Source organism: Eptatretus burgeri, chromosome 15 (assembly GCF_056783735.1).
Source record: "Eptatretus burgeri isolate ZD-2024b chromosome 15, Ebu_testis_v1, whole genome shotgun sequence".
Lineage (NCBI taxonomy): Eukaryota > Metazoa > Chordata > Myxini > Myxiniformes > Myxinidae > Eptatretus > Eptatretus burgeri.
In genome coordinates, this window is record NC_140975.1 from 65,058,812 (window position 1) to 65,077,102 (window position 18,291).

At 44.9% G+C, this 18,291-nt stretch overlaps 1 protein-coding gene across 3 annotated transcripts in view; it reads right to left on the reverse strand.

Moving 5' to 3' along the window:
* LOC147012353 (spectrin beta chain, non-erythrocytic 1-like) overlaps positions 1-18,291 on the reverse strand; it is a 330,873-nt gene that overhangs the window by 279,716 nt on the left and 32,866 nt on the right. For all 3 annotated transcript variants that reach the window (XM_085856438.1, XM_085856436.1, XM_085856437.1), the window contains exon 2: positions 4,020-4,169. In XM_085856438.1, coding sequence (XP_085712564.1) covers positions 4,020-4,167 — 148 coding nt within the window. In that variant the 5' untranslated portion in view covers positions 4,168-4,169. The remainder of the gene's footprint in view (positions 1-4,019; positions 4,170-18,291) is intronic.

Consider the following 18,291-nt stretch of genomic DNA (forward strand, 5'->3'; position numbering starts at 1 on the left):
GGGTACCTCTCTCACCTGCCATGGCACCTCAGCAAAAGCTTTCTGCGACTCATTGGGACTGACTCAATCGGTCAACTTCCCAAACCGGATCTCAACCAATGATACTCCATCTCTTCTGGATCTGATTTTGACAAATTTCCCTGACAATATCTGCTGCTCTTCCTTCGCTCCAATCGGTTCTTCTGACCACGTCCTTGTCAAAGTGGACATCTCTCTGGCCGTTATCAGAGAACCACCTCACTGCCGTCGAGTCTGGCATTTCACTCAAGCCGACTGGCAGGGTCTCCGAGCAGCCATCAAACTTACAGACTGGTCTCCTATCACTACTTTCTCAAACATCAACTCATCCTGGGAATTCTTTCAAAGAAACTTGCTCTCCCTCATGCACAGATTTATCCCCTCTCGTGTTCAATTGTCCTACCTTTCCTCCCGCCCCTGGTTTACTGAAGCTTGTGGCGAGGAAGTTGTCCTGAAACAACTTGCCTTTGCCTCATGGAAAGCAAACCCAACTGAGGGCAATCTCAGTTCCTTCCACAAAGCTCAGAACAAGTGTGTATCTACCCTCAGGAGAGCCAGAAAACAACATCTTTCTCATCTCAAGTCTGAACTCTCAAACCTCTCTCCCTCCTCAAAATCCTGGTGGCGTTTAATCAAATCTGTTTCTGGTGTATGTTCCCCCTCCATCCCCTCCCTTACCTCAAATGGCCGCACTGCTGATACCACACGTGATAAAGCTGAATGTCTAAACTCGGTGTTTGCAGCTAAATCTTGTGTCCGAAACCCATCACTTTCTCTACCCACTTTACCCAGTCGCACCCAACTGTCCCTGGACTCTGTGTCCTTTTCTCCTGACAAGGTGGAGAGCTTGCTTTCAAACCTCGAGTCAGATTCTGCAACCGGTCCAGACGGAATCAGCCCACGTGTCCTCAAAGCCTGCTCTTCTGCTCTTGCTCACCCTTTGTTCTATTCACCCTCTCATTTGCCCAAGGTCATCTGCCAATCAGCCAATCAGCCTTCTCCCAATCATCAGCAAGGTTATGGAATCCATCATCGCTTCAGACATGAAATCCTTCCTCTTCTCAAATGGCTTGATTTCCAATCATCAATTTGGTTTCAGACCAGGTCACTCTACCCTGGATATGCTGCTTCTGCTCTCCCATCAATGGATGGAGGTCCTCAATGCCAGACAGGAAATCCGAGCCGTATCCCTGGACATATCACGTGCTTTTGACAGTCTGGCACCCTGCACTACTCACCAAACTCTCTTCCCATGGTATTCAAGGCCATCTCCACTCATGGCTCGCAGACTTCCTCTCCTGTCACAGTCAACGTGTGGCCCTAAATGGAGTTCTTTCATCCCCTCTTCCTGTGCAGGCTGGAGTTCCTCAACGTAGCGTTCTGGGCCCTGTTCTTTTTCTGGTTTTCATCAATGATCTCTCCGACTCTCTGGAAAATCCTCTATTTCTCTTTGCCGACGACTCCACCCTCTGCCGTACCATCTGTCATCCCTCAGACCGGCAAGCAGCAGCTTCTTCGCTCACTGCAGATCTGGATAAAAATCACAAACTGGTCCAACACGTAAAACATGTCTTTCAATCCAGACAAATCTCACACTCTCGCTATGTCTCTTTGAAAGGACCATTTAGAAAACCCCCCATCCACTTTCTCAACAATCCTCTGGAAGAAGTCTTTTCTTTCAAGCTTCTGGGTCTCACTATCTGCCATGACCTTTTCTGGGAAAGTCACATTTCCAACCTCGCCTCAAAAGCCAGTCGCCGACTTGGAATCCTCTGTCGTGCAAAGTCCTTCCTCGGCCCTCTTGAGCTCCTGACCACTTACAAAGCTTTTGTCCGTAGCCTGATGGAGTACTGCTCTCCCCTCTGGGCTGGTGCTCCTGCCTCCCACTTTTCTCGGCGTAATGCTGTCGAAACCAGGGCATTTAAGATCATCGGCATCTCCCGCAATGAAGCTGAGTCTTTGGGCCTCTCACTCAATCACCGCAGGTTGGTCGGTGGTCTTTCTGTCTTCTACCGACTCCTCTCCAGCCTTGCCCCCCTGCTCTCTCTGCAATTTGTCCCCACCACATTTCCACAGGGCGCTCAAGGTCCGCCAACAACCCCCTTCTGGTAAAACTACCAAAATCACGAATCACTGCTCATCTTCACTCTTTCATTCTTATTTTTTCCCGCTTTTGGAATAAAAACTTCCTCACTCTATTCTTTCCCATTCTTCCCTCCAGGCTTTCAAAGCAGGTGTTCACCACCACCTCTTATCTTCCCCCATCTAAATCCTCGATCTTTTCTACCCCTGATAATCCACCCAAGCCCACTTCCTTCAATTCCCCTGCTTTCCTTCCTGAAAGTCCCTGTAATGTCCATCTTCTCTTCGCCATGTTCCCCGTCCCATCCCCATCCCTCTCCCTTCCACAGTTCACCTAATGTGTCTGTGCCCCACTGTTTTGTCCCTTCCACTCCCGCCCCTCTTGTCTCATGCCCCCTTGCTGTGAGTTGTGTGTTAGCTCTCATACGAGCCTCGACAAGGTATACAAAAAAATAAATAAATAACTAAATGTGTCCGATCAGGTTGAAACATAAAACATACATTCCACATCACTATGAGATCATAATTTTGAACTTTCAGGTCGATTGATGCAGCTATTCAAGAGAGAATTTAGAATACATTTTCCTCCAATCCAATGTGGCTGCCAAACCATGTGATCTATCAATTCATCAACACCCTGGGATCCCCAACGCTTTGGAAATGTGTGTAATGTTTCCTCTCGATCTGTCCTGCCATTATGGAGAGGATTCTTAAAGGCTTTAGGATAAATCCAATATGGCTGCAAAACCATGTGACTTCAATCAAAAGTGGGAACTTTTTGCTCCTCATCGATAGGCGGTCATACCTAAAAGTTTCTTCTCGATCTGTTCAGCCATTTCAGAGAAGATTTTTGAAGGTATATATATATATATATATATATATATATATATATATATATATATATATATATATATATATATATATATATATATATATATATATATATATTTTTTTTAATATGGCTTCTGAACCATGTGACCATTGACGTCAATTTTTTTTTCTGTTGACCAATTTATCCCGAGATGACTCTCAAAAATTTTCATACTCATTACATTAGCATTCTACGTATGCAATCATGATGTTGTAACGAAGGCACCTATTGCATCAAAAAATATTTTCAAAGTCGCACATATTCCCCATGGGGAGTACTTGACATGTACCAAGTTTCATTTTTTCCCCATGGAGCGGTTTCAGAGATACAGAGGTCCAATGTTTCTTTCTTTTTTCAACATGGCTGTCACCATGTGACCTACGACATAATTATCATTAAAACATTCCACATGAGTAGTTGCACCGATGCTGAAAATTTTGTGTCAATCTGACAAGCGGTTCCTCAGAAAAGGGAGTAACAAAATGCAGACATGTACATACGCACAGGACCGATCGCTTTTAACCCTGCTTTTCGCTTCATGAGTGCGGGCTAATAATATAATTATTGTGATCATCTTTCACGGCTTGTATATTATCTCAAGATGTTAGTATCCCACACAATGTTTTTATCCAGTGTCTCCCAATGTCATTACAATTCATTGAAAAGTTATAGATACATACTTATGTTTGTTGTCTTGCATGTAATATAAGTACAAGCTCATCCCTGAATCTTAAACGCAATGGAATTTTTTTTATTCGACGTTGACTTGTATGTTATCAGTGTAACCATGCCACACACCGTGCTTTGCGTTCAAGGACACCAAGGGTTTTTCAAAGGGCTATTTTCCATGACCAAAATGCAGAAGTGGCAGCGTGTGGCTAAAATTCTGAGAAATTGGAGCAATATCAAAACATCCTCAGATTTCACCACTGCGTTTTACATGCTACTTGAACACATGCAGACTTCAACATGCGAAAGAGCAATAAGAAGACACAAAAGAGAAAAAATATAAACATTAATTGATGGGTCACAACTCAGATTGACCTACCAGCCAAGGCCTTGATTCGAGAGCGCTCATAAATACGAGCTGTGCTGTCTTCATCCCACGCCTGTTCCACCGGTGTCGATGAACTCCCTGACTGGGAGGATGTCTGCAGCAGTTCATGGCTGCCAAAGGCAACACCAGCTTGCAGCATGTCTGCCAGGTGAAGGATGACACATGTTATATTTTTATTTTCTTCCATTCCCAATACACTTGGCATTTTGTATGAGAGCAAACAATTTGAAGAACTAAACAAATTCCATGAACAAACCTCAATGAAACGCTGTGATCCAGTACGACCTTAAACGTTGCCATTTTAAATGTTTCGTCATTTAATAGTAGTACAGATCATGCTCAATCTGGTACGGAACACATATGGCGGCCTATAAAAATTTCAACTGTGATACCAGATACTGAGAGTATTGGTACTCAGATTCTAGAAAGTAATTTAATGGATATGATGAAATTTATTTCAGAACCTAAATACAGCATAGACTGTTTAAGTATTCATACCTGATACAGAACTAAATTTGTATGGTCTCAATCATTTGTTTGATATAATCCCACAAATAACATTCTGATGAAATTCAATAAACTGGGAACATTTACGAATTATGCGTCAAAAAGGAACGTTTTCAGAAGTGCTTATTATCCAATGAAGTCATAATCTGGAAGGAAAAAGTTACTCTCCACACAATGTAGCAAAACATTTTTGTTCAGGGTTTTGTATGTTTATTTAGACCAATTCATGCTCACCTTTTGTCATAGACTGATCCATGGCAGCACAATAATTAATTGAATTGTTCACATCGAAGCTGTCTGATACTCAGTTCAAACTTTCAAGGGGTGGAGGGGGTGGGGTATCATTGACAACAAGTGCCAGACATGTGCACTACATTATGGCTGCCAGTCATCCTTGGGGTGTAAAGTGTGTTGTCTCGTCTACAGTCATGTGATGCAAAATATCCCATGTGTATAATTTGTAAGGTAGGCCTTTTGAGTTGGGAACAGAGATGCAAGTATAAAGCAAATGGCCTTTTCCAGTGTCTTAATTTTTCTTGTATCCATAATTAAGCGCGTGATAGTTTTACCTTCGGCACAAATAAATCACTGTTTATTTTAGGAAATTCTTCAAGCTGATTGACAATATTAAACTACTTATAAGACACTAGCTGGAGTACCCGGCGTTGCCCGGAGGAAAAAATAGGAATAAGAAAGGGGTAAACTGTGGTGCTTAATATATATCACATTTATATATAATTTAATTTGGACACATTTCACATTTCTTTGTCGTTGTCAGCGTTCGTCATCAGTGCTCCAGTGCCTCAGGGTAGACCACATTGCGTGTCTGACTGTTGGGTGCCAGGATGCTGAGCTTCACTGCGCTGCCGGTCCGAGAGGCAGCCACATACAGCTGGCCATGGGAGAAGCATGGGACAGAGAGGTCGACACCGATTGCCTTGTACGTCTGACCTTGAGCCTTGTTGATCATCATCGCAAAGCATGGCTTGCAGGGAAACTGGAGTTGGCAAAACTGGAAGGGCAGCTCGGAGTCGGGTGGAATGAGTGGTATCCTCGGCAGAAGGATGACTTCTCCTTTGTATGGTCCACAGGAGATGGTGGCCTCAATGACATTGGCCTGCAGGCGGGTTATGATGCAGCATGTGCCATTGGTGGTCTTGGGTGGCTCCATGTTTCGCAGGATCATGATGGGCACACCAAGTTTCAGCTTGAAGAGGTGTGGTGGCATTCCTGACAGCTCAAGAGAATTGAGCAGCTCAACAGGGTAAGTGACTGCCTCCTCGTCGCAGATGGCACTGTCCACAGACTTGTAGATCCTCTCATCGCCGGGGAACTCTCACATGAACCAGTTGTTGAGCTGGTTGGCATTGGTGTTCAGTGGAGAGAGAATTGTACGCTCAGCCAGCCACTCAGACCTGACTCCATTTGTGGTCAAGCAAGGGTAGACTTCAGCCTTGAGCTCCTCCAGTGTGAAGATGACCTTGCCCAGTCCAGGAGGGATTGCGATCATGTTTGGTTTGGCCGCAAAAAGGATCTGTCCATTGTCAATTTCCAAGAGCAGCTTGGATAAGTTGGTGGCCCCTTCATCACCAGATAGGTGAGCTCGCATGTTGATGGTCAGGTGCTTGACAGTCACATGGCACCATAGGTGGGAAGTCTTCAGGCTGGCGTTCACAATGTTGGATCTTGTGCCTCTCTTGACCACTGGAAGGATCTGCCGGAAGTCTCCACAGAGCAGTGTGGGGATGCCTCCCATGGGTTGCTGGACTCCTGTGATGTCCTACAGTGTGCAGTCTATAGCTTCATAGGCTGACTTGTGAGTCATAGGGGCCTCATCTACAATGATGGCAGCAGCATGCTTGATGACCTTGGCCAATGCTGTTCCACGCTTGATGCTGTATGTCGAGTAGGATCTTGAAGGTGCTGTGCAGCGTTCGTCCTCCCTAGAGCAGTGTTGTGGCAATTCCACTGGATGCAGTAGCAAGAGCAATCTTGCCTCTTGAGCGAATCTTTTTTCAGTATCATGTTGATGTTGAAGCTCTTGCCTGTGCCTCCCAGTGCTTCCAGGAAGATGATGTTGCTGCTCCTGTTGCCATTGATGATGCTACCTTGCTACACCAGTTCAAGGATTGCATTGTAAACCTGACACTGGTCATCTGTCAGGTGCTGTTGGAGGTCATCAGCCTGGACAGCCAACTGCTCTTGGTTGCAGTCCATATATATATATATATATATATATATATATATATATATCTCTCTCTCTATATCTCTCTCTCTCTATATCTCTCTCTCTCTATATCTCTCTCTCTCTCTCTCTCTATATATATATATATATATCTCTCTCTCTCTCTCTCTCTATATATATATATATATATCTCTCTCTCTCTCTCTCTCTATATATATATATATATATCTCTCTCTCTCTCTCTCTCTCTATATATATATATATATATATATATCTCTCTCTCTCTCTCTCTCTATATATATATATATATATATATCTCTCTCTCTCTCTCTCTCTCTCTATATATATATATATCTCTCTCTCTCTCTCTCTCTATATATATATATATATATCTCTCTCTCTCTCTCTCTCTCTATATATATATATATATATCTCTCTCTCTCTCTCTCTCTCTATATATATATATATATCTCTCTCTCTCTCTCTCTATATATATATATATATATATATATCTCTCTCTCTCTCTCTCTCTCTCTATATATATATATATATATATATATATATATATATATCTCGCTCTCTCGCTCTCGCTCTCTCGCTCTCTCGCTCTCTCGCTCTCTCGCTCTCTCGCTCTCTCGCTCTCTCGCTCTCTCGCTCTCTCGCTCTCTCGCTCTCTCGCTCTCTCGCTCTCTCGCTCTCTCGCTCTCTCGCTCTCTCGCTCTCTCGCTCTCTCGCTCTCTCTCTCCATCTCTATCTCTATCTCTATCTCTATCTCTATCTCTATCTCTATCTCTATCTCTATCTCTATCTCTATCTCTATCTCTATCTCTATCTCTATCTCTCTCTCTCTCTCTCTCTCTCTCGTAAGGAGGTCATACGAACTGAGATGACGGTCGCCCATCATGATCACCTTGTCCTCGACGGAGCAAAGTGCAAGGTTATAGACCTCCTCGTTGTAGTCAGCATCAGGATTGCCAACATTGTGATGGTGCTGGAACAGGTAGTCTTCAGAGAGGAGGTCACGGAACTGATCCCAGAGTGTGCGTGGATTGCTAGGGAAACAAGTGGTGAGGATGACTGCCATGAGACTCCTGAGGTTTGGTGCAGACTGGCTGATGCCTGCCTCCTCCATAGCAAGGTGGAGGTGCTGGCCATTTTCCAGGAGTCCCCTTGCGAGACAGGCTTCACGGAAGGACAATTCCTGGCCATCCACGGTTCTCAGAGCAGTGAATGAGGAGGGGCCACAGACTTCAGTCAGGAGAAGTCGAACGTAGTCACAGTCACCCTGCCTCGGACTGATGCTGTAGATGCGGCCAATTGCCAGAGCCTTCCAGATTGCATGTGGACCTTCGACCACCTCTCCTCGCTTGCGGCGGACCCACTTCTTGCGCGCCTTGTCCCACATGTAGTACTCGGGCACCTCGTGGTATTTGAGCATCTTGGCAAAATCGTTATGACTGCAGAGGTCGAAGAAGGCAGTCAGCGTAGTGGCTGGCGGTGGTTGCTGTGCCCTCTCGATGGCATTGTCTACATTGAAGTAGACTTGCTAGCCATTCTCGAGGTGGACGACTAGGCCAATGACTGGAGGGAGATGCTCGGAAATTGGGTGCTCCATGATCTTCCAGACTGCCTCGCTGCTGCCGACGTAGCGAGCATTCTGGAACTGAGCTTCCTCATCCACTTGACAGTTTCTGGACTCCTTAATGGCTCACTGCAGTTCAAACACTGCCTGATCATCCCCTTGGTGACATACGTTGTGATATACTTGATGCTGTTAATGCTGGAGCAGATCTCAACATTGATGTGGCAATTGAATTGGCAGAGGAGGAACGGGTTGAAGGGTACCACCCACTGGTTGGTGACTACCTGTACCACCCGTTTTCCCTGCTGGCGCATCTTTATCTCACTGGTGTGACCACCATCTTCTGGCTTGAGATGGCGATACTTGGGGTAGCTGTCATTTCCTTGCTCAGTGCTCTGCAGGAATGGCTTTGGGAAATCCTTTGCGCACTTGTGGTCCTTCATGCAAGGGCTGTTCTGGTTGGGGTTTCCGCATGGACCGTATGTGTGCCATGACCATCTTGTGCAGCAATGGATCTTGATCCTTGTCAGAAATCTCAGCACTGATGACCAGGTAAATGTCTTCAGGCTTGACCTTGTCCTCTGGAGCGACCCACAGGAGGTTGTGGGCATGAGGAAGACCACGCTTCTGGTACTCAATGGTGTACAGGAAGGCTCTCATCTTCCCAAAAGCTCCCTTCTTTAGTAGCTCCATGAGCTTATTGTTCTTTTGGTGAAAGACATGGGTAATGATGTCTGGGCAATCATGAGGCTCTTGTCCTGGAAGGAGGTTTTCCTGGACCTCGGTCCATTTGGGGTCATCGTGATGAAGAAGTCAGACCTTCCCATGCGACGCACAGAGGCCATGGCGTCACTCCGTTTCTCATGCATCCACCTCGGCCCACCAGTGTATGTTGCTGGAAGGACTACTCTTTGTCCAACATTGCGAGGGTCACCATTGCTAGCCATGAGGCTGTCACGGAGGTGTAGTTATCAGCAAGCAAGTTATTTTGCTCCCGGCGGATAAAGCCCAGTCACTCGTCTCGATCTTACAGTAGACATCAACCAGAAACTGCTGAAAGAGTCGTCGCATCTGCAGTATGTGGTTGCCCTCTCTCACCATGATGTGGTAGCTGCAGTACTGCAGCTGTGGGTTTTCGTCCATCCTGTCCAGTAGCAGTCCTGGCCACCAGATGGATGCTGTAACCATCTGTTCCATATCGAAACATTATGGGATGCATGCAGCTCACTGATCCTTTTAAGTGCCTCATCACGAAGTCTGAGGACAATGTCCCTGGGTTCTGTTGGCTCATTGTCCATTAGGATGGTGACTTCTGGTGCAAACTGGGCGTTGTAGTGGCGTGTGTGCTCTCTTTGCGGTTGCTTGTTCTCTCTGATGATGATCTGGCGCTCTTCAGAGTTGCCTCCTTCTGCAAGTACATCTCTTGCAGACTTGAGCTAATGGACTAGATGGCTATTCTCGTGAAACCACTTTGTGAGCATCTTAAGGATATGTGGTTCGAGTCTGCTGTGGTTCCTGGCAGCCAGCTCCTTGGTGTGTGAGACCAGGAAGTAGACCTGTATGAACTTTGGCTGGCCCTCTTCAGGTGGGAGCAAGCTGTCAATGCGGTGGAACACTTGACCTTGTATCCAGAAGCTCGGGTTCCAGCCCTGGACTTCAGCTTCCTTGTGAAGGGACGAACATTGGTCTCTCCCTTGAACTTGTAAGCAGAGCAGTGGGTGCAGACTTGGTCCATTCGGCTGATGTCTGCATGTGTTGTTGGGTCAGCCTGGTCACACGTGAATGCCACCCTGTTGGCATTGTTGTGCTCTTGTGCCCGGGCCAGTGCTCGTGCTTCTGCAGTGCGGTGACGCATTGCCTCAAGTCTTGCATCACACTCTTCCTCAGTCTCATTTGCTCGCCGCTGTTGTTGCCGATGAACCTGTTCATTGAGCCTGGCTGATCGCTCCTCTTCAGTCTCATTTTGTCGCTGCTGCTGTTGCCACTGCGCCTGTTCATTTAGCCTAGCATCTTGCTCCTCTTCAGTTTCCTGTTGTCTCTTGGTGCGTTTTTGCTTTGCTGCAGCTGCCTTTGGACCAATGGAGCTCTTCCTTTTTCGGTGCATCTAAAATCAGAAAGTCAAATTTTGATCAGAAACTTTGTAAACGTTCACTGGTCTGTCTTTGTCTTATTTTGATCAGGTTGTGAATAAAAAGTGACGCAGCAAATCAATCAATTGAGGCAGAAAAATTGAAATGTTCAAAAAAAAGACGATTTTTTTTCGCCTTTTTTAACATCTAAGGTGTGCTGTCTTACCTCTGAGACGTGCTGATTCCAAATATGCCTTTAGTTTTGCTCTGTGATGCGTAGTTCTCGAGTTATAAGAGGACAAACAAACATACACGACTACTATATATATTTAATAAAATAATTAAAATAAAATAAAAGAAAATAAGTCATGCAGCTAACACCCCCTGCTGGACCCACACAATTAGTGCATGTCTGAAACCAACCTGAAACCAAAACAATGAAATGCTCATGCCTTCCATAAGTGGAAGTGTAGGGACCAGATCTGTATTCCAATTATTATCATGTTAGGTTTTCCCAACAGTCTGGTCATTTACGATTTCAAATAGGTAGATGAGTGTTAAAATAGCATATCAATTGAAATTTCATTGCTAATTCAACTGCTGTAATGAGGAGATGTACCAGAAGTTTCACAGTTTTCAAGTTTTAGCATCAGCCTGTCCAAATTGTACATCAATGAGCAAAGTGCTAACTTTTCTGAGTATAATAAGATGTGGGGAAATGCATCCCTCCAAAGCAGACTCTACACAAGACAAGGCAGAATGTTTGAACTTGGTAGTTTGTTCCAAAAGGAAAGTCCTCAACCCATTCCTCCTCATCCTCTCTTGACACTATGCTATTTTACAGTGGGTTTCCACCTAAGAAGGTCATGAATTTTGTGGATTGTCATGACAAGTCAGCGACAGACTCTGACATTAGGACCTGTACTTTCAAATAATGCTCCGTCAAACTGACAGCAAGTTCTTCACTTTACACCACCCGTTTGGAAGGTGAAAACTGCCCACGCAACACCCCACCTCCTTCCACAAAGGTGCAAAGACAGGTCCACTGAACTTCACAATGAGAAACGTCTTTATGAAGATGTGAGTCAGTCTGTCGGTGGAAAAATAATTTTCTCAACAAAATATTAAGAGGTTTTCTAACCTCTCTTTCTCTAGTTTTAAGAAGGGATCACAGATGAAATGTCACTTCAACCTCTTTCCCACAGTGGTTTGCTTACCTTTTTCAAAAATTTGTTTCACTGCCTTGCACTGATCAGTCTGCAAAAGTCTATAATCATACTGAAATAAAGGTATTCCTCTTGCCAAGTTCTCTTTCTGTGCCATTCAAGGCTATCTATTCATTCCAAGCTGACTTTCTCCATGCACACAAGTAGCATATTGCTCTTTTTGACTCATATTCAACTGTTCCACCAGTGAAGGCTGATGTGCCCAAAGGCAGCGTATTGGCTACAATTCTCTTCTTTAATATCCTCAATATTAATATTTTAAGTTCTCTTTACCCTTTTGCAGATGACTCAACATGATGTCAAACAGTTCCCCAACCGTGACAGAGTGACTCAAGCTGCATCTCTCACACAGACCTCAAAAAATATATACATTTTAAAATCAGTCCTGTTAAATCCCACATCCTCACAGTTTCACAAGGACTGTGATGCACGTCTCTTGGTCTCTTGGACCTCACCAACAGCCATGACCTCGCCTGGGCAGATCACGTCTCCAAGTTGGCTGCTAAACCACGTGCAGAGTTGGCATAGTGTAGCGGCCTTTGGTTCCTTCTTTGATTCTGCTGAACCTCAGTCTATAAAACATATATTCGAAGCACAATGGAGTGTCGTTTTCACCTGTTCACTGCATCTCAACTCTCACTTATGGAAGTTGTAAATACCAAGGCTCTGAAATTCATTGGCATCACCCATCAAGAGATTGACCTATTGCTGTCACATTGTCTACTGGTTGATAGACTTTTGATCCTTAACCATTCCTCTTCAGATCTCACTCCACCTGCCCTTACCCATGGCGAATATGTCCATCAAGCAACCAGTTCTTTGCCAATCTTTCAAAGTCAAAATTTATTTTTCACTTCTATTCCTATTTGTTTTCCTGCCTGTGGGTTGACTCTGACTTCACTCCTAACTGTCAGAATGTTGTTTCACAGGCAGGGTTCTGTATCAATTAGAGTGCCATCCCTTGGCTAAGTGTTAAGGTGAATGATGGACATTGAGTTCTACTCGCATTAGCCTGTGGATGCTAAATATCAAGAGATGAAGATGTAGAGTAAGCAGTTATCAAGTACAGTAGCCTGCAAAAGAATTCACCCACGACCAATAATGCCACATTTAGATGAATTATGAATTATGGAGAAACAATTTTTCCAAATGAATTTTTTTATTCATAACTGAGGAGATCAAACTAAACACTGTTATAGTTGAAGGAGGTTACATGTCAGGATCAAAATTCACTGGTTACAAAAGTATTCCGCCCCTTAAGTCAGTACTTGGTGTAAGCACCTTTTGCAGCAATGACTCCGAGTCTTTTTGGATAGGTCTCTACCAGCTTTGCATTGTGAGATGGTGAAATCTTTGCCCATTCTTCATGTGAAAATTGCTATAGTTCTTTCAAGATCGATGGGGATTATTTATCAACTGCGATCTTAAAGTCTCACCATAAATGTTCAATTGGGTTCAAGTCAGGACTTTGACTGGGCCACTCAAGAACATTTATTTTCTTCTTATTCAGCCACTCCAATGTGGCTTTCTCTTTGTGTTTCAGATCATTGTCCTGCTGAAATGTGAATCTCATACCCAGTTTCAGATTCATGGCTGACTGAAAACAGGTTTTCATCAAGGATTCTTCTGTACTTTGCTCCGTCCATTGTCCCTTCGATCCTGATAAGCTTGCCAATGCCAGCTAATGAAAAACATTGTTGGATTTATGGTGACATCCTGAACCAGTTTCCTGGTTACCCAGCTCCTAAGTTTGGATTGGCGACCTGATCTGGGTAGCGTCAAGGTGGTAGAACAAGTCTTCCACTTTTAAATTATGGATTTCACCGCACTCAAAAGGATAATCAGTGACTGAAATCTTCTTATAACCCTCTCCAGAACAGTGCTTGGGACACTGCATTATCATTACAGGTGCACCTCGTTTGTAATGAAACCAAAGGACCAAATTTGTCATTCAATCCTGATTCAAAATGCATTCACAACAAGGGCCCAGAGTTCAACATAGTTTTTTTTACTCAGTGATAAAAAATAAGCCTCACAAAACATCAATTAAATATATATCCGATTCACGAGTGAACTGGGTTTCAATTGGATTTGGATAAGTACTTCAGAGCAATGGGAATACAGGGATAAAGAGATTGGTCAGAATGAAACAGCTTAAGATTTGCTACAGTATGCGTGATGGAATTGTGATGTTTGCAAGTTCGAGATATCCAATCGTTTTGTGTGTAACCGAGAAAATTGTGAATGTATAGTTAGGAGGAAAAAGGGGTTACAAGGATAGTGACATGTCCCTGGGTTGTTATAATTCAACAATAATGTTGTCACCCTTACCAAAATCAGTGGTTAATGATTAGAGCATGTGTTCCAAGTCTGGGAGGTCAGCGGTTCAAACCCTGGCTGAGTCATACCAAATGCTTTAAAAATGATACGTGCTGATTCCTTGCTTTATGCTCAGCATTTTAAAGGATAAGCACACAGGAATTCCCATAGGTTGGTGTCCAGGGAGAGGAGGAAATTCTCCGCTGAGTGCGGTGAGAAAGGTGGCACCAATGTTATGATGTCGCTAGTACCAAGAGTGCCCTGGGAATTGATGGCACTCCACCTCCCACACCCTTCCACCAAGCTCAGTAGCTGTGCTCATCTCATCTGTCAGTCCTGTGTTGTGTCTCGTGTAATCGTCTGCATGTCGAGGTGTGTGTGTGTGTGTGTGTGTGTGTGTGTGTGTGTGTGTGTGTGTGTGTGTGTGTGTGTGTGTGTGTGTGTGTGTGTGTGTGTGTGTGTGTGTGTGTGTGTGTGTGTGTGTGTTCCAGCTAAACTACAAGGTTGAGATCCTGTGAAAAAAAAAATGCTTGGCATGCCATCCTATTTTTGGGGTTCTAAAACCTTCAAACTAAATGGAGTTTGGAGGTGAATTTGTTTGTTGGGTAAATTTCACCACAAATGTTTTGGTTAGAAACATCTCATCAATATCTGAGATAGTCACCTTTGAAAACTTTGTTAAGTATGGTGGGTTAGCATGACATGACCCATGACTTATCAGAATTTACCCTTCACACCCAGATCTATGGAAAAAAAAAAACGTAACGTTAAGCAACACAGACGTTTTCCCCAGTAATTGCTGTAGAGCCAACAAGATCTTCCATGATTGTCAAAAACACATGAGCAACTTCAGATACGTCTGTCACATTCAATTGTGGCCAAGAAATGACTGCCTCCATAGAAACTACAGAAATTAAGGTTTGCTGCTTAGTATGGCACTTGGATGTGCTGTCACACGTAATTTCAACAACTTTGGTAAATAAAGTATCGCGTTTCCCCATCCTGTCTTGTCACAGAAGATGATGAGGAAACTGCTGTGACTTGTTAAGTTAGCAAAGTCACCAAAATATTCACATGCAATAAACACTCAGGATGACTTGTGATGCTATGCAGTTGGTGGTAAGTAATCTGGCAGTCTGGCAAAATTGGGATGTGACATCACGTGAATAAAATACCCCGATAAAGGATCACTTGTAAGAGAAAGGCACATACAGTAATTCATAACACTGTTGATAACTAGAAGGGCACTTGGGAGAGTGCATACCTCCACCAAGCTGATTAGTTTATGTTTTGTATTCCACTGAAAGATCGGATCTGGATTTGGACTTGAACTAAAATTTCATCGGCTTGTTCTCATCACCTAACCGACTCATCCACCTAGTTTCGTCCGAATCCGTCCACAACTTTTTCAGATATCGTGTATATTGTTTTAGCCCGATCACTAAATAGTGAAGAATCACTTAAATTCCCGGTTCCGGATTTGGATCTTCACCAAAACCGAAACACTTCTTCCTTCTTACATACCCAACATGCGCAGCAAGTTTTGTCCAAATCCGTCCGCAACTGAGATATCCTGCTATCTGTCGTTTTTAGCCCAATCACTCAATGATCAAAAAAAAATCACTGAAAAAATTCTCGGATCCAGATAGAGATTTAGATCTTAGCAACTGTTGAACAATAACATCAATAAAATCAAAACAACTGTTGAACAGGTCAGGTCAGGTATGGGAGCACGCGCCAGAGCAGCGAATCGCTGCATCCACTTTCCGCCTGAACTCCAGGGGCCTCCATCTGGCCAACCCCAGGGCAAATGCTTGGCCATTCCCCATCTCAACGAGATGCTGATCAACCTGCTGCAACCACGACGCACGTGGTCAGCCCAGTGGCCTCCTCGACTCATGAGGCTCCCTCACTGAATCTGGTGAGCAGGATCAGCATCAGGAAAACAAGCCACATGTCCATATAGCCACAGCTGACGCTCACAGACTATGCAGGTAACAAATCTCATTTGAGTCTCTCTCAGCAACCAGTCGTTGGACACAAAGTCCAACCAGCGATAGCCAAGAATTCTCCGAAGAGACCTGGTACCAAATAAGTTAATTCTCCATCTCAGATCCCTGGTCAGAGTGCACATCTCATATCCATAGAGCAAGACTGGAAGCAACAAGGACCTGAAGACTCGGACTTTCATCCTCCTGAAGAGGTACCGACAGCACCACACCCCATGATCCAGTGAATCAATGACTCCCCAGGCCTGACCAAGATGTCCATTGACCTCTGGCTTACAGCCAGCAGAGACATGAATATCACTGCCAAGGTAAGTGAATTTCTCCATGACCTCAACATCTTCACCACAAGCAGGTACAGACAGGATAGCAGCAACCAAAATGTCAAAATGTCATTGAAATGTCAGCAACCAAAATGCCTGGATCTTAGTTTGAGAAGTTCTTGAGAAGTTCAGCATGGATGCCACAGATCCTAGGAGCTTTACCCAATTTTAACCAGTTCACCACAGCCTGTTTCCACAAACAAAGGTGGATTACAGTTGATTGGAGGATCAACAATAGGGATAGCAACACCCCTGACATCCAACTCAACAGCCGCTAAAAAGTAACCGGCCAGCAGGCCTTCACTTCGGACTCCTGTCAAGAGCCCTCCACTCTCCGCTCTAACTGCAGTTCACCAAGGGACGGGAACGCTTGGAGGAACGCAATGCGCGACTTCCCCTGTAAGCAGGATGAAAATCACTTGACCACAGGTGATGTTCTGCCCCCTCACAGATTCCTCGCACAAAGGCCTCCTTGTCCACCCTCAGTGCGCGTTGAGTATTACGCCTTAACTTCCTAAACTGTTCAGCTCTGCCATTAAGCCAGGAACTGCGACTCTGGTCAATGGTATCCAGTGTCCCTTGAGACAAAATTCTTTTTGACGTATGGTGAGTTCCAAGATCATCCACCAGCAACATCAAGGATGGTGGTCTTGAAGGCACTCCACAACTCTTCAGGATTCCGCAAAGCACTCAGACCCCCCAAATCCCCCCTCAGCCTGTTTGCAAACTCCTCAGCTGTACTCTCATCCTTGAGCTTGCTAACATCCAGCCTAGGCTGGGATGGTACCATTCTCCTGGATTTAAGCTGCAACTTCAGAGTTGCTACCACAAGCCTGTGGTTGATATTGAGGAACTAAGCACTCCGGTAGACCTTGCTGTTTTGGATCATCCTCCAGTGACCATCAATGAGCACATGGTCAATCTGCTTTGCCACACCACCAGCGTTGGAATACCAAGTCTAGCGATGAGTCTGTGGCCGATGAAACCATGAACCAGCCGCCCTAAGTCCATAACTTCTTGCAAAGTTAAGGAACTTAGTGCTTTTTGGTTCATAGTTCCAGACCCACGGGGACCAACACATGTCTCATAACCATCGCTATCAGTTCCAGTCGATGCATGGAAATCTCCCAAGACTAGAAGAGTATCTCACCTGGAGCACTGATGAACCACTCACTCAAGCGTGGCATAGAATGCATCCTTCACGGTGAGATCACTAGCCTCAGTCGGAGCATATACAGAGCCCAGAGAAACGACACCCAAGGCGTGATGAATCCTTAGTCTCATAATACGCTCATTGACCGGTGTTACCTCAATTACCATTGGAATCAGCTTATTGGACACAGCCACAGCAAGTCCTTGGGCATGGTAACCATCAGAGCAACCAGTCCAATCGTCGGTGTAAACACCCACCATTATCTCGCCACTATCCGGTCTCTGAATATCAGAGAGTGCTGCAATACTGATGTTCAAACGCTTGAGCTCAGGTGATCACAGTGACAGGTGATCATCCTCTCTTAGGGATAGGACATTCCAGGTACCCACCCGAAGGGACCACCTCAGGTTAATCCAAGGAGACCACCGTCTGGTGGACGACATCTCAGCACCACCCCGACACACACTACCGAAAGCTAACCTGGGAAGGTTACCCCATGGTTTTCCTCCTATCATCAAAGAGTGGGGGGGGGTCCCAAAGGATTTGCCATAATCCCGTCATCTGGTGCGCTGCCCGGCAGAGGGCAGCTGCACATGAGGTACTCCCACGGAGTGGGTTTTCAATTTTCGTTGTGGTTTTCTTGTTTTGCAGAGTGACGTGTTTTACGATGGCCGGAGTGCAAATCCTGCCACCACCCTGCAAAAAAAGTAACCCAACTGCAAGAGGATGTCCGCAGACATAGTTGAGCACGAGATATGGATGGCCGTTGGCTCACAAGGAGCTCCTCAGCCAGTTGACAGGTTTTGTTTTCAATTCTGCTGGCTGTCCATACCATAGACCTTCCTCACCAGAAAGCCTGGTGGGGGAGACAGTTTAGTCGCTGACAACCCGAC